Source organism: Engystomops pustulosus, chromosome 5, assembly GCF_040894005.1.
Source record: "Engystomops pustulosus chromosome 5, aEngPut4.maternal, whole genome shotgun sequence".
NCBI lineage: Eukaryota > Metazoa > Chordata > Amphibia > Anura > Leptodactylidae > Engystomops > Engystomops pustulosus.
In genome coordinates, this window is record NC_092415.1 from 165,928,322 (window position 1) to 165,953,049 (window position 24,728).

The window sequence follows — 24,728 nt, forward strand, 5'->3', positions numbered from 1 at the left end:
TGTAAGCCGCGTGACATCAAAATAAATTATCCAAACATTTCAGAAATTATGAAAATGTAAAGTAGACAAATGGGAAATGTTATTCAGCAACTTATTTAGGTGGTAAATCTATCTGCCTGAAAACGCAATGATTTAGAATTTCGAAAATGGCAAATTTTTCAAAAAATTTATCATATTTTCTTTTTTTTGTAAATAAACGCAAAACTTATCTGCCAGAATTTACCACTAAAATGAAGTACAACATGTGGGGAAAAAACAATCTCAGAATCGCTTTGATAAGTAACAGTGTTCAAAAGTTATAACCATATAAAGCGACGCAGGTCAGAATCCAAAAAATCGGGCTGAGCCTTAAGCTACAAAATGGCTGCGTCCTTAAGGGGTTAACTAAAATTCTAATTTTTGGCAGAGGTTACTGGGATGTGGCGTAGCCTCTCTGGACCGTGGGGCTATTCCACACCCATTAGCCTCTGCTGTCCTGCCTACCTGCACATGCTTGCGCTTTGGACCCGCTCCTCACCACACGCACATATTGTGGCAGCCGCCAGCATTGGTAGGGAAGGAATGTGCCAAACGCGAGCATGCGCACATAGGTGGGATGGCAGAGGCTACTGGGGTGTTGAGTGCCTTTGTTCCCACAGCCTAGAGAGGCTACACCTCACCATGTAAAGTTTTGCAGTCAGTTTGTACAATATCCATATATTGCATATATTTTTGAAGATTGTGCAGATCTTTATTGGCTTATGTGCCGAGGCCCCGGGGTACTGGAGGGGCCCACTCGGGCCCCCGGATCAATTACTTTTCTGCCTCTATGCTGCGCTCGTCGCTGCGCTGTTACAAGGAAACAAGAGAAGTGTGGTGTTCCTTGTATTAAAGTACAATGACCAGATAGTAAATAATAAGTTATATTTCCCCTTAACATTCCTTTATTAACATTACCAGGGTCGGCTCCAGGTTTGTAGGCCCCTGGGGACCAAGCCTCAATGGGCCCCTTTGTAGTGAACCCACATGGCGGCATTAAAAATTCAGGAACTAAAACAGATTCCTGTTCCCTAAAATATTTCCTAGTTTATCATACCAGTCCTTAGGTACAGCCTTATGTGGCTCCCCTAGCAGCTCTGAGCCCAGGCACTTGCTCAGGAATGCCAAGTACTGGTGCCAGTCCTGAACATTACAAAAAAGTAATGGGGCATTACAGGGAATATTGGATAATACCGTTCATGACATTCTAAGGCAGCCGATGTTAGTGTAAAATACGGTCTCTTTCGTAGTATCTCCCATACAGTGCTGCAGTCACTAACCCCAATTCCAGTCTGGTCTTTTCCATATAACAATTCTGGTCTCTCCAGCCCCAGTGATCTGGTAATTGTAAAGTGACTTGCGATGTCACTATCATGGGGAATATATATTGGGTAGTAAATCTACCCCATAGCCGGAAGCTCATGGTGCTGTTGGCATCTGTCACTTCCTGACCACAAGTTTCTGTACGGAGACCACCACATTTAACCAGTGCACATATCTGAAGGGAGTATGTGCCATGTACGGTGTGCAGGCCATCAAATACCCCAAGGGCATAAAGCTCATCAGCCAATTTGTGTTTTTGGTAGGAGAGGTAACAACACAATGTACCAGCACATACATGAACCTCTCCCTCATTGTCTTTTAGTGGAATGAAAGTGAAGTTGTCATACATCATTCTGCCGTGGAAGGAAGCCTCCTGATGCTTCCCTTGTGATTCCATGAAATGTTCGGTCTTGTCCATTTGGTCACAACTCTTAGCGCTATTCATAAAGTCACTGTATTTAGATGAAACCTTTTCATCATGTCCTGGACACATTTCTTCTGATGGATTCACTGGGACCTTGGCAACAATGAGATGACCTTGTTCGGTGTCCATATCATAGTGATAGGAAGAGTTTGAAGGACTGAATATCCCGCTTCCAGTCATTCCCAGTGTTTTATGGTGGATGTTTGCAGCTAAGATGTTGACATTGAAACTTGTGGCAAATGCTCTCTGTATCTGAATGGAAGAAAGTAAAGGCAACTGATTCATCCAAGCTGTGGGATACAGGAGATGCTTCACCTGATACTTTTCAATGAGATTCACAACTGGCTCATGGAACAAGATATCGAAGCAAGTAAAGAGTCCAAACCTGCCAAAGTGTGTATCAAACACGGCATACTGGACATCCGGGGGGGTGTCAAAGCCAAATTCAAAATATAGATTTAGTTTGAAATAACTAGCAACCAGTGCACCCTTGTCACTGAACACCACATCTGTGTTAAAATGGTATCTTCCATCGGGTGGGCACTTGGGGTCCAGGGATTCACAAGGCCTCTTAGTTCCTAGATTCACAACCACAAACAAGCCACTTTTTGCTGCCATGCAACTAAGTCTCTTGAGGACCTGTGGATAATAGAGAAGATCTTTCAAAATATTTAACATTTTTTTGGTTCTAACTTTATAATTTCAAAGATAATATAAAGTCAGTCCCCAGGTTATGTACACGATAGGTACTTTAGGTTTGTTCTTAAGTTCAATTTGTATGTAAGTTGGAACAGGTATATATATAATTGTAGCTCTAGACAATTTTTTTACTTGTCCCAGTGACAATTGGATTTTCTAAATTTTGTGCTTTTATTGGAACAAGGATTACTATAACGTTTACTAACAGACACCTTACAGGTGATCATTACAGTCTGGGACTAAAGTAAAGCATCCAGAGAGCTTCACCAGAGGTCACAGTGGGCAGAGGGGTCCGTCTGTAACCAGGGGTCGTCCATAAGTCGGGGACTGCCTGTATATCATGATATGCTTAAAAAAGATGAATTGAAGATTTGAAGTATGAAAAATAATCAGTGATGTTAGTTTTATAATAAGCACTAAAAATAAAATAATAATAATAATAAATAATATTAATAATATTAAAAATAAATAATAATAAAAATAGTCACTGATGTTAGATCAGTGACCTTTTAAACCGAATGAAATGACTACAACCAATACTCACTTATTTATCACATGGTGCCAACATGTTCCAATTTAAAGGTCACCTGTCATCCTCCCTTCCTACTCACTCATTCATCTCTCTCTGCCTCTCCCCTGCTCACTCCTCCTGTCTACCATATGTTATCTAACTGAGGGGAAGGGGACTCAGGTAGTTGGAACTATTGTGGACAACCCGTTTAAACTTTGTTGTACATTACTGTGCAAGTTAATGCACGTGTTGAAATGTAAAAATGTAAGAATCTTCTAAAAAAAGAAGTTTATGTTTGTAAATGAACAACAGGGAAATGTAAATGTAATACCTTTTAATACCCTTTGGCGTGAAAATAGCATCAATTCTCCTAGGAACACTTGTACAGAGAAGGAACACAGCAGGGAGGTTGTTCCAAACATCTTGGGAAACAGATAGAAGGATTTGTGCAACCCTATCTCCCCAGGCAGATATGATGATGCTGAGATCATATAACCACTTAAAGGACTCCTTGTTCTTATTTGCTGCCATAACCTCTGATGTATAATTAGGGCAATTGTCAGCGGCTAAATACATTTATCACTTTGTTTTTTAAGTCATTCTTATGCTGCAGAATTGTGCACAGAGCTGCCTTTTAGGTCTTGATACCCAAACATTTTCACAAATACAGCTAGAGACAGGTTCTCATAGAGCTCTATTAACAGACATCCTTCTTGTAGCTAAAAAATGTTCCCTTACATCCCCATAAATCAACTTTATCTTATATTACCTGACATCAGAGGGGCGGTGTCATGCTCGGCCAGCCCCTTCCATCTACTCCTTTCCATGTCCCTTCTCAGCATGTCATGTGACCAGGCTGACGTCCTCTACCCAATAACATTTGTAACGTCTACCCCATGTATTGTATCTGGTCAAACAAAATCAGAAAATGGAGGATGGGGAGGAGTAGAAGCCCATGGAGGCTGCTGTGATTTCATGAGATCAGATACAAACATAGGGTAGATGATGCAAATCTAACAAGACCTTAGATAACATCACCCTGGTCACATGATATTATATACCGATGATGTGACAGAACTCTCTCAATGTTTCACAAAGCAGGATGTCCTGGAAGTGAGATAAGTGAGGGCAATGCAAGTAAAATTTACTATGCAGGACTCATGTAGTGTGATTGGAGTTGTATATAATTTTACAAAGTATTTTTTTTTACATTGCAGCCATGGAAAGGAACCATTTAGGGATAAGGGCAATGCTTTTAACCATAGTTTTTAATGATGTTTTAATTTAAATATGTTCTGTTTAACATACCCGTATTAGTGCCCTCTACAAATCTCATTATAGAGGCTTTAGGTAAATGATATACTATAATCTGACACACCATAAAATATATTGCACAGTTCAAATGCTGTAAATAGTAAGAAATACAGAAACAAATGGAAATTTAATATTTAGGGGAAGCACAAAGGAACCTCTTTCTGCTTGTATTGGTTTGTCTATGACATGTTCCTTTCTTTTATCTGCACTTAGACAAATGAAACTAAGAACATAAGCGTAGCATCCAATTGAGCACACTGCGCCTCTAAAGCGTTCATTGGCTTTGATGTCGGTAATGATATTAGACAAGCATGTTATCACTGAATCAAAGCTTCAGAAATTTGTTTACAGCCTATACAATTTCCACCTTTTATCTTGAGTGTTACATACCTGAAAGAGTGGGGGCTATCAGATACTACTCTGCATCTGTTTAGTGATGCTGGAGTATAAGCTCAGAACATGGAGTATGTTCTACAAGTATATTGAGCCTGAGTATGGATATTAATGTAGTGCAATATAGTACACTGGAAGCGATGCTAAAATATTAACCTTTATGACATGCCATAGTAGTCTTATTATGGGGTCTGGAAAGAAAGTCTTCTTGTATTATACGATAACAAGAAGACCTACGACACTAAACCACCCACATGTCCTTATGTACCGATGCTCTAATGACTCAAATCACCCTGTATTATCTCTCTCCGTGTCAGCATTTATAATTACCTCAGTTTGTAGATTTTGGCGTATGTACAATGATTCGATGAAGCCAACTTAGTAAAACCCAGCTTCACTGCGCATGTGTTGTAGATACGGCGCATGCACAAAGAGGCTGGAGTGTACTGCGTTGACTTTACTAAAAGTTTAAAAAAGGATAAAAGTTTGGGTTTTTTTTAATAGTGGCCACAGATTTAATAGTGAGTTTTGGGATACCAAACCAAGAGCCCATTTAGTTGTTTTAGTGTCCCAAATCATCCTGACAGGTATCCCTTAATGGGGTGTCTAGCGACCAACATGAGTTTTATGTCATATCGAAATAACAAGATCCACTTAAATGGGTTTTCCCACAAAGAAAAGTTAGGCCCCATCGACGGAATAGGGCCTAACTTGCTGATCAGTGGGGGTCTCAGTGCTCGTCGCTCCGTCATATTAATGGAACAGATGGCCGCGCCTGACCGCTCTGCTCCATTAATCTCTATGGAGCTGATGGAGATCGGGGGCGATCTCTGTCAGCTCCATATAGATTAAAGGAGCAGAACGGTCATGCGCGGCCGTCTGCTCCATTAGTCTGACGGAGCAAAGAGGGGTCCGACAAACCCCATGTTTTCGTGATCTGTGGGGGTCTCATCACTGAGATCCCTACTGATCAGCAAGTTAGGCCCTATCCCTTGCATAGGGCCTAACTTTTCTTTTTGGGAAAACCCCTTTAAGCAGTCTCATTACATTACATTGTATGTATGTAAATATTATAAAATACTCAAACAATGGGGCAGATTTATCAAGCTGTCTGAATTTCAGAATATATTTCTAGTTGCCCATGGCAACCAATCAAAGCTCCCCTTTAAAATATTCATGAGCGCTGGTAAAATGAAAACTGAGCTGTGATTGTTTGCCATGGGCAACTAGAAATATTCTGACTTTCAGACAGCTTGATAAATCTGCCACAATATATATGATTACAAGTCATGGCTTTCAAAGAACACTCAAAAGTTACCCCTATTCTTTACACTGCTGAACATCGGTGTGATCGGCAGTTCTGAAACTACAAGTCTAGCTATCAAACAGTGCAAAAATCATTAAAATTAAAGACTTTACTTTCTACTTAAAATGTCAGTATTGAAATATTTTGTGGTAAGCTTAAATGAGATTTCTATGGGGAGGTAAATAAAGGATTGGGCATGTTAAATTCCAATATGCCTAATCCTTCTTTTGCTCAATATTTGCTATCCAAGTATTGTCACTGCCCCCAATGTGCATTAGATACAGGCACAGGCAAATTTCTAGAAGGATGTCTGGCATTAGGGAAAAAAAGAGAACATTATTATATGCACTAAATATATGTATTACCAATAATCTCTGACCTCAGTGTCCTGAAACCTGTCCGGCTCATGGCATGGATTCCAGGGTAACAAATCTGGAGGAGGAAGATAATCCAAGTATGGGTAGATGGATGCTCTGCTGTAGTTAAATCCATGGATTCCATCTTCAGGAAAGACAATGATTTCAACACCCTGGTGTGAAAAAAAATGTCATGATAACAGAGTTCACTGTACCAAAATATCAAAAGCAAAACCATGACTACATTTTAAAGCGGTTTTCCAGGAATTCCCTGGTTTCCTCATTGTTCCTGCACTTCCAACTTACAGCCAATGAATGGCCATCCTGGATATGACTTCCTCTGGCTACTGGACTAATTATCTAACCTTTATTGTTCCCAGGTTGGAGGAGCGCACTCATTGTTTAAGGCAGGTCTCCTGACCACCTGGAATGTCAGGCCAGTCCAGAGCCAAAATTGGGAGTAACTTGGGAACTGGAAGAGGGCAAGGATGTTTTTCTTTTCTGTCACCTGTTCCCTGGACCCCACATGGTTTTCCAGAAAAAAGGTGGCAAGAAGGATGGGTGTCCCTAACCATGGTGCTTCTTTGTGAGGTGTCCAGGCAGAAAAAGAGTGGAGAGGTGGTCATGGAAGTTACTTTGTGTGGTCCTCTCTATTCACTAGCCACAGAAACATCCTATGAAACTTACAACAGTTCTTTCCACTTCTGTACTATAGTTAAGACTTGCTGTATGATACTCATGTCAGTGAGAAAACAAAATGCTAAAAATATTTGTGATCTGGATTTAGTTAGTCTGTATTGCACTGCTTCAGCTGATGACAAACATTTAACATTTTCCTTGGCCTCAAAGCACCGGTTACCATATGCTTCCACCAATGATCCAAGAAAATATTGTTGTAAATATAAAATGTTGGCATCACAAGCCAAGTGGCTCACGACGGCAATTAACAGAAGATCCTACATCCCTCTCACTACAAACCCGAGATGCCTTCAATGCCAGTAGTGGCATCATCTGTACAGGCAGTTAAAAGTTTAGAAAAAGGTTTTGTGTATTTATACATGTGAGTCTTTTCTTGAAGTAGGATGATAAGAGAAAAACTGTAATACTGCTGGAGGGGACCCTGACACATTAAGAAAGTTCCCTTACTTGAGGTCAATGGTAGGTGGCAAGTAAGTAATCACTGTGCACGGGCATTATACCACTACAACCTAGAATTTCATTTATACTTAGTCATATTTAGAGATGGTGGAACCTGTTAAGTTCAGTTCAATACTGAAATTGTATGGAACATTATACTCCTCCCGAAAACATGGCACTGAACATTGCCCTTTAGTGTCCCCCCCCCAGACTATTGAAATTCTTTATATTCTTGCAGGGGTTTTGTAAGGCAAAATCTAATTTTTGTATTGAGAATAATAATACCACATTTAAATTTTGGGATGGAAATCCTAATTTTGGTCTCATGACGATCACAGATCACTTACTCTTTCAGCAGCGGCAATGACCTGTTGTTCATAAATATCTAGGTTTTTGGACATAAACTCCAATGCAAATTCTCGACTGGTCAGATGTGTTGAGTTGGGGTTCAGTATAGCATGGTGCTCATACACGGCGGCAGTGTAGTATTGTATTGCTTTGGCTACATGTGCCGTATACCAGCAGCAGAGAAACTGCATTACCACTTTGAAGCCCATATCTGTCTTATAATGAGTTGTGTCTACAAAAAGAAAAGACAAAATCAGCAAATAATCCAAATTTATAAACATGTGCACCGCTCCACCAGTTTAATAACTGTCCCCATTGTGTTACATCATCAATCATAGATTGTAAGCTCTTTGAGTAGGAAACTCATTCCTGTTCTTTGACTATGTTATTACTCTGTAATATCTTAATTTTTTTTGTATATGTACCCCATGACCTGTAAAGCGGTGCAGAATAGGAGCTGTAACATCTGTGTCTGTGTCATCCTCTGTCTGTGGTATGCGCCTGTGCAGGCGCTGATTGTACCTTTGTGTCTTTCAGAGTGACTGCAGTGTGAACATGGGTTTAGCTGGCGGCGATGCTGTTGGGATTAAGCCCCACACCTGTCTCTTTCCTGCAGCATTAAAGTGGTATTCCCATGAAGACAAGTTTCTTATATGTACTCAGGATAGCAAAATAACACATTCACTAATTCACTGTTATTAACAAAAATACAGCATTTCACAGATATAATTCCAACCTGTCTCTATCAGTCCTGGTGAACACAATTTCAGCTGCCCCTAGACACGACCCTGTAACTTCTGACTTAGGGTAGGGTGGGGCACCGTCTTGGATTCCTGTGTGACTCCTTAGTTTCATAGTTTATACGGTTGAAAAAAGACACTTGTCGATCAAGTTCAACCAAGGAAGGGAAGGGATTGGATGAGGAAGGGATTTAGGGGAAACAATTCTACATAACATAACCATCAATGTTTTTTTAGGTGTAAAAAGCCATCTAGACCCTTCTTGAAGCTCTCTGCTGTCCCTCTTGTGACCAGCGCCTGAGGCAGGCTATTCAACAAATTGACAGTTCCTTGCTGCTGAGTTTCTGTCTCTCTCTGCTCTGTGCCTGTAGCCACGCCCCCTGCACGGAGCTCAGACACATACACTGATTCTATTCCTGCCAGCACCACATTGTGCGGAAAGAGAAGCTGCAAGCTACAAACCACAAGCAGATATGTTATCCGGGAAAAATATTAGGCTCCTTGAGGCACTTGGGTGATGTAGCCTGAGCACCACAGGGTTATTAGCATAAATTTTATAACTCTCTGTTCCCTTAATTGTGGAATTCTTATAAGAACACCTCTACTATCAGTAAACTGATGGTAGATGTCCTTTAATTCTTTTTCTTTAAAACTACCACAAAGGCTGGCTTGAAAATTGTTGGTTGTTCATGTCGAAATTGATATGACCTTACAAAACATTTTCTGGTCAAAGCACAAACTAATTACCAGTAGGTCATTTTATGTAATTTGTATTATAGAATTATTGGACTTATTTCTGTAATCTCTCAATTCAAAGGAACACCAACCACATTATCGGAAAATGTCAGCATGGTCCGAAAAAGTACAGTATGATTATTATTACATCATTCAACTCATTTGCTGAATTCATCACAATTTTATATAATTTATCAGTTATTACAGGTCTTCCGTGTAAAGAAGCCTCATCATTATCAACTGTGACACCATTATTTAGAAAGGTTGCACTAAGATCTCACAATAGAAGCATGGCAGACATGTGTACTAGAGTATTGTACTGTATGAACATATTCCCATCTTAGAAATGTACGACCTTTCCACTAAGCTGCATACTGGTTACCTATGGACTCAACACCACAGGCTTTCAAAGTGGGAGACAGCTTTGGGTATGTACAAGTGGTCCCCTACTTAAGGACACCCGACTTACAGACAACCCCTAGTAAAAGTCCCAAGCTGCAATGATCAGCTGTAAGGTGTCTGTAATGAAGCTTTATTGATAACCTCTGGTCCCAATACAGCAAAAAAATTAGAAAATCCAACTGTCACTTTTTTGTCTGGATCTACAATCATAAAATGTTCAGTTTCAACTTCCATACAAATTCAACTTAAGAACAAACCTATGGAACCTATCTTGTACCTAACCCAGGAACTGCCTGTATTTTGTGTGTATTAATATATAAAATATAAATCAATATGCTACTGTTCACATATTTACCTGTTCTGTCCCTATGTAATGCTCGCGGTAGAAAGGATTCTAACTCATTTATATTTGGAAGACATCATGTAAAAGAAAACATGAAAGTTATATGGATATAATTTATAGCAGTGCATTTCCAAGAAACAATATAATTGAATTTTAGGAAAATAAGGGATGTCTCGGTTATCAGAAGAAGGATCATCACTATTTTCGATCCCACAAGGCAGGGACTGGAAAGAAGCAGAGTCAGGGGAAAGGGACCGATTTGGCAAACTCTGTGCAGCAATGCGTAGTCTATGTGCGCTATATAAATAAAGGATTCTTAATTTAGAAAGGTTAGGCCAACTCAGCAATTTAAGGAAACTTCCAACTATGGATATTATTTTGAGGTTCATATGTTATATTTTCTCTATCTGCCCCCACCACTAGGGGGAGCTTACAGTTTATGAAAATATGCAATAAGTAACAGGGATCCACCTATAGGTTTTACTCCAAAATAACCCAATGTAATAAAATGGAACATGGAGTATTTCTACAGTGAATTTACAATAGATGGATGCAAATTTTAATCTGAAAAGAAATTCTATAGTATGCTGTCAATGTAGAGAAGGAGTTGCAGACCACAGACTCAATCACAACCCCTGTCGCCGACCTAACAACCCTTGCAACTCTATTGGTTAAGGACTACTGGTCGACAAACTCTACACTGACTAAATGCACATAAAAGAGGACCAAACACAAAGGGAACAGGCAGCAGATAACAGACAGACAAGCAAAGTCAGTCAAATCCAAGATGGTGGCAAAGCACAGAATCAAACAACAAGAAGGGTCATACAAAAAGCAGAGGTCGGATACACATTATAGCAAAGCGATAGCAAACAGAAATAGGGAAAGGAATCCGAAGACTAGTAAATCCAGCATTGTGTAATGAAACTGGGCAGATATATATAAAGGAGTTCCTGGACGCCGCCCCATCAGCTGACTGGACTGGCCGTCCATCACTCAAGGTAACCATAGCTGAGCTGCAGAGGTACCGGGAATGTGGTTTAATAAGGCCCAATACAGCAGCAACCTCACAGATCACACACACTAAACACAGAGGAAAATAATACCTTCTAAGTCACATTGTGTGGAAAGAAGGCAATGATGGTATGGATGTTACAAATGCCCAGATTTTTCTGATATTTTTTTAAAACCAATGCACATTCTTTGTAATGTTTATATATTGTGGAATTATTATTATGTGATTATTTTATAGTTATTTAGTAAGCACATATTTATGAACATACACAATTTGATCTACAATAAATGTCTGTATTGCCCTGTACTAGGTGTAACCACATGCTGTGGGCTTTATAATGTAAGTGATGAGTAGGGTGACACTGGGAGGCATCTGATATACATTGGAAAACAATACTAAAAATATGCTGTCATGTTTGAGGATCCTGAACTCCGGCACTGTATCCAGACATATGGACATCACTCTGGAGAGATGACAAGTGCAATGCCCTTTTAACCGTCCCCTATTATTCACTGTATATTTTATGTCATTTATAGAAGACCTTAGTTTTAGTACTACAGGCGGTCCCCTACTTAAGAACACTCGACTTACATACGACCCATAGTTACAAACGGACCACTGGATATTGGTAATTAATTGTACTTTAGTCCCAGGCTACAATAAACAGCATTAACAGTTAGCAAAGGTGTCTGCAATGAAGATTTATTGTTAATCCTGATTCTTGTGACAGCCCAACATTTTTAAAATCCAATTGTCACAGAGACCAAAAAAGTTCTGGCTGGGATTACAATGATAAAATATACAGTTCCGACTTACATACAAATTCAACTTAAGAACAAACCTACAGACCCTATCTTGTATGTAACCCGGGGACCGCCTGTATACGCTACAAAGAATAGTAGAAAAATCATCATCACCCTCTATATGATTCATTCTAATTCACAGTACAACTATCTCCCTATGGTTAGATCCTCATCAGCAGATCAGGGGTTAAAATTAGAAATGCACATTAGCCTTACATGAAAATGACTGAAATCATTAAATTGTAACAGCACTTCTACGCTCCTTGGTTTTTAAAGACACATCGCTGAAGAGAGCGTCTATGACGTAAGAGTGAACAACCTCTCCAGACATAAGTGGGCTCTCAAAGTTTTGTCAAATGAGACATTTCAGAAAACTTTGCTTTTTTTCCGGAGATTTTTTCCATTTTTCCCCCCCATCCCTCTTACTCATTAAAAATAATCTCAAAGAGCTGTAATTGCCGCTCCATTTGTGGGTGAACAAAGCCGGTCAACTGATCCGGCTCATCCTCACACAACTTCAGTGTGGGAAGCGTATTGTCATTAAGACATATAAATTGAGTCAGTGAATGTGCTGTCACTCTGTGGAGCGGATGACAAGGAGGCAGTGCTGGACACACAGGCGCAGCTGCTGCTTCTCAGAAGGTAAGATACTATATACATCTGCAGATCAGATCTTATATGGAATTTACATTCCTATGTATATTTTCCTATCTTATTAGGATGAAAGAAACCCATGTTATAGCAGCCTATATACTTTCTCTACTTATTGCAAACATAGCTGCTCAGTCCTCCCAAGAAAGAGAATGGAAATCTTTGGGAAATCCATACAACAGGGATTTGGTAATGATATCTTTTTTTTTAATATTTTGAGTCATTTTGATGGATGTTACGTTATTCTGTCTAAGCATTTTAGTGATAGGATGTAGACATAAAATTCCATTATGTTATAAATGATACATTATATGCAACAGCAATGTACTAGTAATCACTGAGCAGATAAGAAGATAAAGAGTTGACAGTATAAGGTATGTTTTATTAAAAGAATAATGGTTAAATAAGTATTGCATTACTGTAGGATCATGTATAGACCAGAGCTGTGGGACTGGCATGTGTAAGGTGTCGAGGCAGCAGTATGATACTATACAAGACAAGTCATACACAGGCAGCAAATAGTAGTCTCAAGGAAACAGCACAACTACTATGTATATATACTATATACATATACTATGCTATATATACACACATGTATAGACCAGAGCTGTGGGATTGGATGTGTAAGGTGTCGAGGCAGCAGTATGATACTATACAAGACAAGTCATACACAGGCAGCAAATAGTAGTCTCAAAGAAACAGTACAACTACTAAGTATGTATGTATGTATGTATATATATACAGGCGGTCCCCTACTTAAGAACACCGGACTTACATACAACCCCCTAGTTACAAACGGACCTCTGGATATTGGTTATTTATTGTACTTTAGTCCTAGGCTACAATGATCAGCTATAACAGTTATAAATGATGTCTGCAATGAAGCTTTAGTGTTAATATTGATTCTTATGACAACCCAACAATTGTCACAGAGACCAAAAAAGTTCTGTCTGGGATTACAATGATAAAATATACAGTTCCGAATTACATACAAATTCAATTTAAGGACAAACCTACAGACCCTATCTTGTATGTAACCCGGGGACTGCCTATATATATATATATATATATATATATATATATATATATATATATATATATATATATAGCATATACTATGCTATATATACACATGTATGTGTGTGTTTTAATTGCTCTTGACTTCCTTTATTTTTGGGTGAAGTCAGTAAATAGGAACATCACTACAATAATATCTCCACAACTCCACATACATGAGGACATTATTCAAAAATTTTGCCAACATAATAGATAGTCTCATAATAGGTTATTTTCTTACGGAAACTCAAGATAACAATACTGTAAACGAGTGGCTAATTATAATGTATCCATATAATAATTCCTGTTATCTGCAATTGCATTTGCCCGAGATTTCATCAGATATTACAACACACTACATTTTACCAGATTGTTCTGGAATGTTCAAAATCTCTTTAAAGGAACTTAGCATACTCGGTAAAACATAGTAGTAACATTGTAACCTATCTTATCAAAGCAAAGCGAATCTTTGACTACTATATTTTGGTCTTATCAACCTCCCACTCTTCTCTATCAAGGGGTATTCCCACGAAGACAAGATTCTTAAATATACTCCGGATAACAAAATAACACATTTTCTAATTCACTTTTATTAACAAAAATACAGCATTTCACAGATATAATTCCAACCTGTCTCTAAAAAAACCTGGTGTTAACAATTTTGGTTGTCCCTGGATTTGACCATAAATCTTCAGACTATGGTCGGATTCATCTCATGAATAGCTTCTCTTGTCTGCACACTGCTTAGGTCTCTGCCTCCTGCCCCTCCCTCCTGCATTAAAAGAACAGCTCAGACACAGGCATTTCCTGCCAGCAAGCAGCAGCATGTAGAGGTTAGCTAGAGGCAAGATAAGGTCTTTATCTGGGAGGATTGCATAGAGCAGAGTTGACCATGTGTGTGTTATTGGTGAATTAGCAGAGTTGAGAGTATCATTGTGTTTTATATCCATCTCATGGATCTCATCATCTCTGATCTGTCTCATCTCTTTTTTTTATGTGTCAGATACTAGTACAATGTTCAGAAGCTAAATAAAAAGTGTAGATAAACCCTGTACTGATAATCTAACCACCTTGTCAGCTCACAGCATCTCACAACACAAAGGAATCATTAAGTTTCTGCTTAGAGAGTCCACATCTACTCCCCGGAATTTTACATTGATCATCCCTGAGTTATAGGAGCTAAAACAGCAATAAAATTGTAAAGTAAGGGGGTTAAAATGATTATTTATTGTGTAAACATCACTAGGGAATTAAAATCTGAGAACTATCTATCTTTCATGGGCAAACTGCTATTCATTCTGAAATCCAAGAATTCTGTGTTTTAGTAGAATGGAAAAAATCTTACTGAAGCGTCAGGTTAGAAGCTTTTTGCAGGGAAGCAAGGTAGCAAGGAATCACTGCAGCTAGGTCTCTACCCATCAGCATTGATAGGGCTACAAACTACTGTGTTTCTCTAAAAATAAGACATGTTCCATTGAAAGTCATAACAGATTTTCTAGAGCAAAAATCCACATTTATTCAAATATAATTATGTACCGTATATACTCGAGTATAAGCCGACCCAAGTATAAGCCGAGACCCCTAATTTTACCACCAAAACCTGGAAAAACCTATTGACTCGAGTATAAGCCGAGGGTGTAGTATACAGCCAGCCAGCCCCCTGTAGTATACAGCCAGCCTCCCCCCTGTAGCATACAGCCTGCCCCAAGTAGTATACAGCCTGCCCCCAAGTAGTATACAGCCTGCCCCAATAGTAGTATACAGCCTGCCCCAATAGTAGTATACAGCCTGCCCCAATAGTAGTATACAGCCTGCCCCAATAGTAGTATACAGCCTGCCCCAATAGCAGTATACAGCCTGCCCCAATAGCAGTATACAGCCTGCCCCAATAGCAGTATACAGCCTGCCCCAATAGCAGTATACAGCCTGCCCCAATAGCAGTATACAGCCTGCCCCAATAGTAGTATACAGCCTGCCCCAATAGTAGTATACAGCCTGCCCCAATAGCAGTATACAGCCTGCCCCAATAGCAGTATACAGCCTGCCCCAATAGTAGTATACAGCCTGCCCCCAGTATGCCAAGTGAATAAAAAAAACAAACTTAATACTCGCCCTCCAACGATACTCACCTTTGATGCTCGGCACGGCTCCTGGTCCTCGGCGGTGGCTCCCGGTCCTGGCGGCGGCTTCCGAACCTCGGTGACAGCTCCCCTCTTCTTTCTTCACTGGCGGCTCCCGGTCTCTTTTCTTTCTTCACTAGTCGGCAGTCGCGTCCATGCGACTTGCCGGCGGGCGCACACTATGATGCAGCAGTGCCGCCGCCGATGACGTCATCAGCGGCGACAGCGCCGCATCATAGTGTGCGCCCGCCCGCAGATCGCATGGACGCGACTGCCGGCTAGTGAAGAAAGAAGAGGGGAGCGGAGCCGCTGCCAAGAAACGGGAGCTGCCGCCGAGGATCCGGACACCGGAGGGTGAGTATTATTATTATTTTTTTGCCCCTTTATGTTTGCCCCTTAGTTGACTCGTGTATAAGCCGAGGTGAGGTTTTTCAGCACATTTTTTGTGCTGAAAATCTCGGCTTATACACAAGTATATACGGTAATCATCTTCTGAAACATCATCATCACTCTCCAAACCCTACATTTAATTTAAGATTTATATTACCTTTCGGATTACTGTACCCTATTTCTTGGTTATGGCACTTTTCTTTAATGAGTTCCTCTTGTCAAACTGTGGCACCTGGAAATACAGTTATCATTTTAAAGTGGCAAATCTCCCCTTTAATACCAAACATGGATTGTGTGTTTAGTCTCACAGAGATATTCACATTTAGAATTACAGTAGGGAGAAAGATATGTATATAAGGAATCACACTCCTGACTGTTACTGTGGATATTCTGTTTGTGTGGCACCTAGAAACACAATACTTCTGCAAAATTAAGGAGGTAGTCTCCCCTTTAAAATCCTGTGGCTCAGAAGATATAGCCATTTGTAACCAGGGCTTATTTTAGGAGTAGGGCTTTTATTTCAGCAGTACTCCAAAAAGGCAGAAAAATCATGCTAAGGTTTATTTTCAGGGTACATCTTATTTTTGTGGAAACAAAGTATAAGGACTGAAAGAAAATTAAAGGGGTATTCTCGTCCGGGCATTCACATTCAATTTCATTAATCTGACATAAATAAATTTTTTCAATTAGATGTTATTAAAAATTTTTTTACCTGTGTGAAGATAATTTCTCATAAATGTAGTTAAATGGTCCCTTAGAAACAAGACTGTGCCCTTGGATACGGCCTCCTCTGCTCGAGGGATAGCACAAAGAAACAAAAGGTTTTTGTATATAAAATGTGGGGGAGTTACTGCATGTACCCCAGCCGTTCTGTGGTAATGAACTCTGAAGCCAGGGGGTCAGGCAGGGCTCAATAGCGCATGTCTGGCCACTGCTGCCAAAATGTGAGGTGGTCATATCCGAGGAAGCTATCTAATTTCTAAGGGACAACATGGCTACATTTAAAAGAAATTATCTTCACACATTTTTTAATAACATCCAATTGAAGAAATGTTTACATATGGAAAATGAATTAAACTAAATGTGAATGTCCAGATGAGAATACCCATTAAAGTTCACAAATATACATCTATTAAAAGTTCTGCTCTGCTTTCTTGATATGTAAAGTGGAGCCTCCTGTCCTTTACCTCATCAGTCAGACATTCTTAACCATAAAATGGCCGCAGATGGAGGGTCATGTGATCTCTAGCTGGTGATTGTTTACGGACAAATAGAGATCACATGGCCCTCCAACTGCAGCCATTTTATGGTTAGGAATGTTTGGCTGATGAGGTAAAAGACAGGAGGCTTCACTTTACATATCAAGAAAGCAGAGCAGAAATTTTTACAGATGTATATTGGTAAATTACCTGATATCTTGCCCCCCCACCTACACACACACATTACAAAAACATGAGGTAAAGTGGACAAACCTTTTAAGTGTTAAAGCACATTGGACATCACATATCTATGTTATACACATGAGAAGAAACATGTCATTTATAGTCTGATATGCAATTAATTAATTCATAATAAATCTGAAAAAAATTCAGTAAAATTCACCACCTTGGGAAAACCTGGTTTATGTGGGAGACACACCGGCATAATCTGGTTTACCAGATCACTAGATGAAATACTTATAGGTCTATGGAAAACACAAGCAACAGGTTTATGTGGAATTCATTTCCATTTCCATGCAGGTGAGTGTGTGCACTGCTGCTCCACTCACAGTCAGATGTAGGTAATGTGAATGGCGCTACTCTTAGGGTTCATTCACATGGACGTATGGGGGACGTATGTATGGCAGCAAGCTTGTGGCCGTACATATGTCCCCCATAGACAGCAATAGGCGCACAGTGTGTGGCACCGTACCGCTCCGTACACAGAGAAAAGATATAACATCCCTTCTCCCGGCTATGGCCGGGCACACGTTCATGCGAATGTAGCCTTATACTGTGCGAAGGGGGAACAGGTAGCTTGGGACTAGAGATGAGCGGACCCGAACTGAAAGTGTGTTCTGCGTGACCCGGACATATTGCCGGATTGGCGGACATGCAGCCAATCTGGCAAATTGATGCGTCTAGCTATTAGCCCTGGCCATCACAGCCATGGCTAATAGTGAAGGGCGTAAATTTGCTGTATATGCTGCACGGCCGCCAATGAGGCAATATGTCCGGGTCACGCAGGACACACCCGGCTCATCTCTACTCAGGACCCTAATTCAAGAAGAAAAAAAAAAAGCAATAGGATTAATAAACACGTAACAAATGTGGGATAATCTGTTTTACATAATACATATAGAGGATATGGTATGAAAATGTTAATGAGCCATGCAGAGCCGTAGTCCATTTACTACAGTTATCATTTATGCGCTAAAGATAGACCCATCTGTGGTAGTTTTACTTCTGAATTTATAACCAATTCATTGAGCATTAATGATAGTATGAGCTGTTCATCCTTCTGTATTAATAAGCTGTAACATAAATTCACATGCTGGGTATAAAAACATGAAAATCCGGTCAGTGTATATTACAGAACGGGGATGAGATTTGTGTAATAGAGTCTGATGTCTCTGTGGACATACATGGGTTAATAGTTACCATTCAGCAATAGATTGTAACATCCGTTATGCCTGATCCCCCCCGACAGTACTGCCTCCACCATATGCATTCAACATCTCAAAAATGTGAGGCAAACCAATGTAACTACAATGTAATTACAGTTAACTGTAATGACTCGTTAGGGCACCTTATATATACTATATACTTATAGCTAAAGACACAGAATTTAATAGCCTCTCAAAATTCTGAATCAAATTTTGTCTTTAAAAAAAAAAAGAAAGAAAAAGAAAAGCTGTTCGGTGAGGGTCTGGATGCTCACCCATTATGAGATGAGAAGCCCCAGCAACCTGGATAATGGGGGTCCCGTTCACACTAATTGATGGATGTAGGTGTAACATATTTCCAGAAGCTACATTTAATAGTGTAGGAGTATCTGAGATTGCTGAGCATAGCGCTCAGATATCTCCAGCATTCCCATTCGCTGTCTAAGTGCTGGAGATAGTCAAGTGCGGTGCTCTGCAATTTCTATTGCTCCCATGTTGTTGAATGGAGTGTTGAACCTGCCGATCCATCCATTAGTCAGAAAGGGATCCCTGTGCTCTAGATTACTGGGGGTCCCATTCTCGTAATTAGTGGGGGTCCCAACACTCAGACCCTTGCTATTTTGCATGTTATCCTGTGAATAGGGAATATCTTGCTATCTTTGTACAATCCATTTACAAGTATCTGTAAAAAACATTACATGTGTTTAATAAAAAGTAACTTTCTCTATAGTTTTTCAAGTTCTTGAAGTCTTATATCACTGGAAGGGGATCTCACGTGATGAGTCCTGGGAACAAGGACAAGCTTGCAAGTGACTTAAGAACAAATGGAGAGTCCAAGTACAGCAACCTGCGACAATTCATGGACAACAACGAAATTGTGGACATCTGAGCAGTAACAACAGGCAAATGTGCACGTTGTCCAATACGTGCATCTGTCAGCAAGCTGCTATACAGTATCAAGCACCAGTTCCTTATGCATTGTTTTCCTTGTAACATCATGTACATATGGTTCTTTTATGTTTTATGTTGATAGAAATTAGATTTTTTTTTCATCTGCTGGAATAAAGCTTTGCTGTAATTTTTAACCTTTATTGTTGTTTCATTTTAATATAGATTATATTGAATTACTGAACTTCAGTTTGCTTTAGATTCAGTGAGGGTTAAAGGTCATATAAAATGTAATTTCCCCAAGACAATTGATATCTCCTTAAAATACCTGTAATTTATTGATTAATCCTACTTTATAACATGCTTCTGCAGTTAGGACACTTTATACAATATACTCAGCGTTTCCTATTCTATAACATGATTCTGCACTATATACAAAAATGCTCAGTGCCTCCTGCTATATAACATGCTCCCTGCAGATAGGACAATATGTACAATTTAGAAATAGAAAAGTTCAAGAGGCACACTTATATATAGATAGAGAGAGATTGGAATAGCATGTTATAGAGCAGAAGAATATTGAAAAAGTATTATAGTAGTTATATTCCTGTACATAGGGGGCAGTATTATAGTAGTTATATTCCTGCACATAGGGGGCAGTATTATAGTAGTTATATTCCTGCACATAGGGGGCAGTATTATAGTAGTTATATTCCTGTACATAGGGGGCAGTATTATAGTAGTTATATTCTTGTACATAGGGGGTAGTATTATAGTAGTTATATTCCTGTACATAGGGGGCAGTATTATAGTAGTTATATTCTTGTACATAGGGGGCAGTATTATAGTAGTTATATTCTTGTACATAGAGGCAGTATTATAGTAGTTATATTCTTGTACATGGAGGGCAGTATTATAAAAGTTATATTCTTGTACATAGGGGGCAGTATTATAGTAGTTATATTCCTGTACATAGGGGGCAGTATTATAGTAGTTATATTCTTGTACATAGGGGGCAGTATTATAGTAGTTATATTCCTGTACATAGGGGGCAGTATTATAGTAGTTATATTCTTGTACATAGGAGGCAGTATTATAGTAGTTATATTCCTGTACATAGGGGGCAGTATTATAGTGGTTATATTCTTGTACATAGGGGGCAGTATTATAGTAGTTATATTCTTGTACATAGGGGGCAGTATTATAGTAGTTATATTCTTGTACATAGGGGGCAGTATTATAGTAATTATATTCTTGTACATAGGGGGCAGTATTATAGTAATTATATTCTTGTACATAGGAGGCAGTATTATAGTAGTTATATTCCTGTACATAGGGGGCAGTATTATAGTGGTTATATTCTTGTACATAGGGGGCAGTATTATAATATATTTTACCTAGGGGCAGTATTATAGTAGTTACATTCTTGTTTAACGAAGAAGGTATTGTAGTAGTTTTTTTCTTTGTATATATAAGTCAGTATTAAGTTGTGCTGTTTTAAAAAAAGAAGCTTTATTCCTGTAGAAGGGAGGCAGTGTGTGTCTCTCGTTGGGCTGTACATGTTGATTTAGACAATTTTAAACAGTTCGTGTGGAGTTTAGGAACTCCACCCACATCACATGGCCCTGCCTAGTTGTTTTCACGCCGCCCGCAGAATGGGGCCACATTTACATTTTTTCCAGGGCCCCTTTAAATTCCCAGTCCGCCCCTGGTACTACTTATCCAGTTCTGTATGCAGGGGTCGCACTGAGTAATAATACTCCTCTTACCATTTTTAAGGAGTATTATATTTTCACTAATAGAAAAAAAAACCTTATAGGTGTTGATAATGTTAATGTACATGCAAGACAATCATTGCTCCTATTGTATGTGCCGGCACTGAGGGCATAAGAGATTGAGCAACTTTAGTGGCGCATTGTAGTGCGTAGGGACACAAGGCTGGAATTACACTATTTGGGAGTTTGGGATAAGCGTCACACACTGCAGGGGGGGGATGTGCATTATACAGTGCGGGTGGGGGGCATTATACAATGCAGAGGGGGGGATGGGATTTATACAGTGCAGTGGGAGGGGGTTGGGACTTATACAGTGTGAGGGGCATGTGCGTTATACAGTGCTGAGGGGGTTGGAAAACCCTTTAACCAATGGTCCCTGGAAACTAGCGCACTTAGGCCTCTTCCACACTTGCGTTGCAGATCACGTCAGAGTTTGATCAGGGTTTGGTCAGTGAAAAACGCACATTTTGCATCAGAGTGCAATCAGTTTTCAGTCAGAGTTTGTTCAGGGTCTCAGTTTTTCATGCGCGTTTTCAATGCAATTTCAATGCGTTTTTCACGCGCAGGTAATGAGCTGAGGGACTGAGCTCTATCTTTTCTATGGCAATTGATGCGTGAAAAACGCATTGCACTTGCATGTGTCTCAGAGTGCAATGCGTTTTTGATGCATCTCCATAGACTTGTATGGTGCGTTTTTCACGCGCGTGACTTGCAAAAGTAGAGAATGTCGAGATTTAAACGCGCGTTAAAAAAAAACGCGTGTGTGTGTGTGAAAAAAAATGCAAGTCTGACCCAGACTTTTCAGCGCGTCAAAAGCACGCGCAGAAAACGTGCGTGAAAAACGCAAGTGTGAAAGGGGCCTTACCCTTTACCAACTTTTGAAGGAGATAAAGAGGGACTAAAAAGGAGCCAATGAATTTTCCACACTTATTTCCGTCTTAGGCTACATTCACACGATGTATGCCCGCTGTACCGTAGTACGGCAGGCATACAACGGCGCTGCGGAGAGGAGCTGCAGGAATATACAGCGCACGGCCCCGTATAACGGGAAAAGATAGGACATGTCCTATCTTTCTACGGGCTACGGAGCGGTACGGGGCCGCACATGTGCTGCATCGTACCGCTCCCATACGGTGCCATGAGCCCATAGAAGTGTATGGGGGACATATATCGGCCGAATATATGTCCCCCATACATGTGTGTGAATGTAGCCTTTGTTCCTCTATCTCCCTCTCACATACTGTCCCCCAGCTCCCTGTCACATTATAGCCCCTCTGATATTGTGCCCCCAGTTCCCCCTCATACAGTATTAAAGCCTCCCAGCAGTGCCCCCTCATATTGCTATTTCCCCTCCTCCCGCTTTGGCAGAAACATGGAGATACATTTATTATTGGACAATTAATAAATTGGCGGCAACTGACAGAACAACTTCCTGGCTCAGACTGCTACATAGGCCACACCCCCTAGCTGCTATTGGCTGTAGAATACGATTGTGGGATGAGGTGGAGGATGATGGGAATGATGATACATAGAGAATCCATCAGTGATGAGAAGTCTCCCTAATGTGAGGCTATGATGGTGGCCGGGGGTATATATACAGCACAGGCCCCTGTATACAATGTGTTGTATGAAAGGAGAGAAGGTTAGCACTCCCCTAGACAAGGATGGAAAAGGCCCTGGGCCTACAACACATATACGGTTAAGGCATGGCCACCTACCTCTGTGGCATCTCTAACCAATGTTTTTGGTTTATTTTTATTATCTCCTTCCTGACACGGCCCTCTACAGTGGTTTATTTGTTCTCATGGAGCCTTCGATTTATAGATCCACTTGTGTTTTTGCTTTTTTATTTATGTCATCTAATATTACTACATAAGCAAATTCATAGACATTGCTTAAAAAAAAAAATGATATTTTCACAATGTTTTTGGGTGCCTTTCTCCCTTCCCTTGCAGCAGTCCTGCTTCCTCTCCTTCTATGGCTTTGGCTCAGTGTTGGTGCAGCTACTCCCAGCACTTACCTCCCACAAACCAGGACGGATGGGCAGATCCCCAAATCCATGACTGTCCCTCTGGAGCCACTCACTGGATTTTTTATCACATGTCCAGGCCAAATACCTGAAAATTATCCAAATCTCAGCGACACTACACAAACACCTACAGTGCCAACTGACCTGTGGTTTAGGTTTTCCTATGGTAATTTATGCTACAAGTTCTGTATACAGCGCAGCCTTCACCCCTCACTGCTCCCACCGCAGCATCTCCATGCAAAGAAGAGAGACCATTAATGTGGGGATGAAAATTAAGGAGAGATGGAAATGCCCATAACTTCCATCCCTGTCCCACCTCTCCCAGGATTATCCCCCTTCCCGCCCCTCCGCTAGCAGAATTATCCCTTTTTGCGCCCCCTACCCTAGTAGCGTTATCCCCCTTTGTGCCCCCCTGCTAGCACAATTATCACCTTCCCGCCCCTCCCCCTCCGCTAGCGGCTTTATCCCCCCTTCCCGCCCCTCCGCTAGCGGCTTTATCCCCCCTTCCCGCCCCTCCGCTAGCGGCTTTATCCCCCCTTCCCGCCCCTCCCCCTCCGCTAGCGGCTTTATCCCCCCCTTCCCCTAGCGGCTTTATCCCCCCCTTCCCCCTCCGCTAGCGGCTTTATCCCCCCCCTTCCCGCCCCTCCCCCAGCGGCTTTATCCCCCCTTCCCGCCCCTCCCCCTCCGCTAGCGGCTTTATCCCCCCTTCCCGCCCCTCCCCCTCCGCTAGCGGCTTTATCCCCCTTCCCGCCCCTCCCCCTCCGCTAGCGGCTTTATCTCCCCCTTCCCGCCCCTCCCCTAGCGGCTTTATCCCCCCCTTCCCGCCCCTCCCCTAGCGGCTTTATCCCCCCCTTCCCGCCCCTCCCCCTCCCCCAGCGGCTTTATCCCCCCCTTCCCGCCCCTCCCCCAGCGGCTTTATCCCCCCCTTCCCGCCCCTCCCCCAGCGGCTTTATCCCCCCCTTCCCGCCCCTCCCCTAGCAGCTTTATCCCCCCCTTCCCGCCCCTCCCCCTCCGCTAGCCGCTTTATCCCCCCCTTCCCCCTCCGCTAGCGGCTTTATCCCCCCCTTCCCGCCCCTAGCGGCTTTATCCCCCCCTTCCCGCCCCTCCGCTAGCGGCTTTATCCCCCCCTTCCCCCTCCGCTAGCGGCTTTATCCCCCCTCCCCGCCCCTCCCTCTCCGCTAGCGGCTTTATCCCCCCCTCCCTCTCCGCTAGCGGCTTTATCCCCCGCTTTCCGCCCCTCCCCTAGCGGCTTTATCCCCCCCTTCCCCTCCGCTAGTGGCTTTATCCCCCCTTCCCGCCCCTCCGCTA

The 24,728-nt window shown here is 41.2% G+C and overlaps 1 protein-coding gene, 1 long non-coding RNA gene and 1 other non-coding gene across 6 annotated transcripts in view; 2 read left to right on the forward strand and 1 right to left on the reverse strand.

The window, feature by feature from the left end:
- The window catches only part of BTD (biotinidase), a 26,006-nt gene continuing 1,278 nt past the window's right edge, over positions 1 to 24,728 (reverse strand). For 2 of the 4 annotated variants that reach the window (XM_072153691.1, XM_072153690.1), the window contains exons 2-5: positions 16,242 to 16,316; positions 7,829 to 8,061; positions 6,368 to 6,517; positions 2 to 2,404 (exon numbers count right to left, since the gene is read on the reverse strand). In XM_072153691.1, coding sequence (XP_072009792.1) covers positions 1,241 to 2,404; positions 6,368 to 6,517; positions 7,829 to 8,038 — 1,524 coding nt within the window. In that variant the 5' untranslated portion in view covers positions 8,039 to 8,061; positions 16,242 to 16,316 and the 3' untranslated portion in view covers positions 2 to 1,240. Of the gene's footprint in view, positions 2,405 to 6,367; positions 6,518 to 7,828; positions 8,062 to 16,241; positions 16,317 to 24,728 lie in introns of all 4 variants that reach the window. The other 2 variants (XM_072153689.1, XM_072153692.1) reach the window with 1 other exon arrangement.
- LOC140133465 (uncharacterized) lies at positions 12,352 to 19,813 on the forward strand. Its single transcript, XR_011855898.1, has 3 exons — positions 12,352 to 12,509; positions 12,587 to 12,707; positions 19,459 to 19,813. It is a non-coding gene; the product is annotated as an uncharacterized lncRNA (long non-coding RNA).
- Positions 23,012 to 23,138, forward strand: LOC140134497 (U6atac minor spliceosomal RNA). Its single transcript, XR_011856323.1, has one exon. It is a non-coding gene; the product is annotated as a U6atac minor spliceosomal RNA (small nuclear RNA).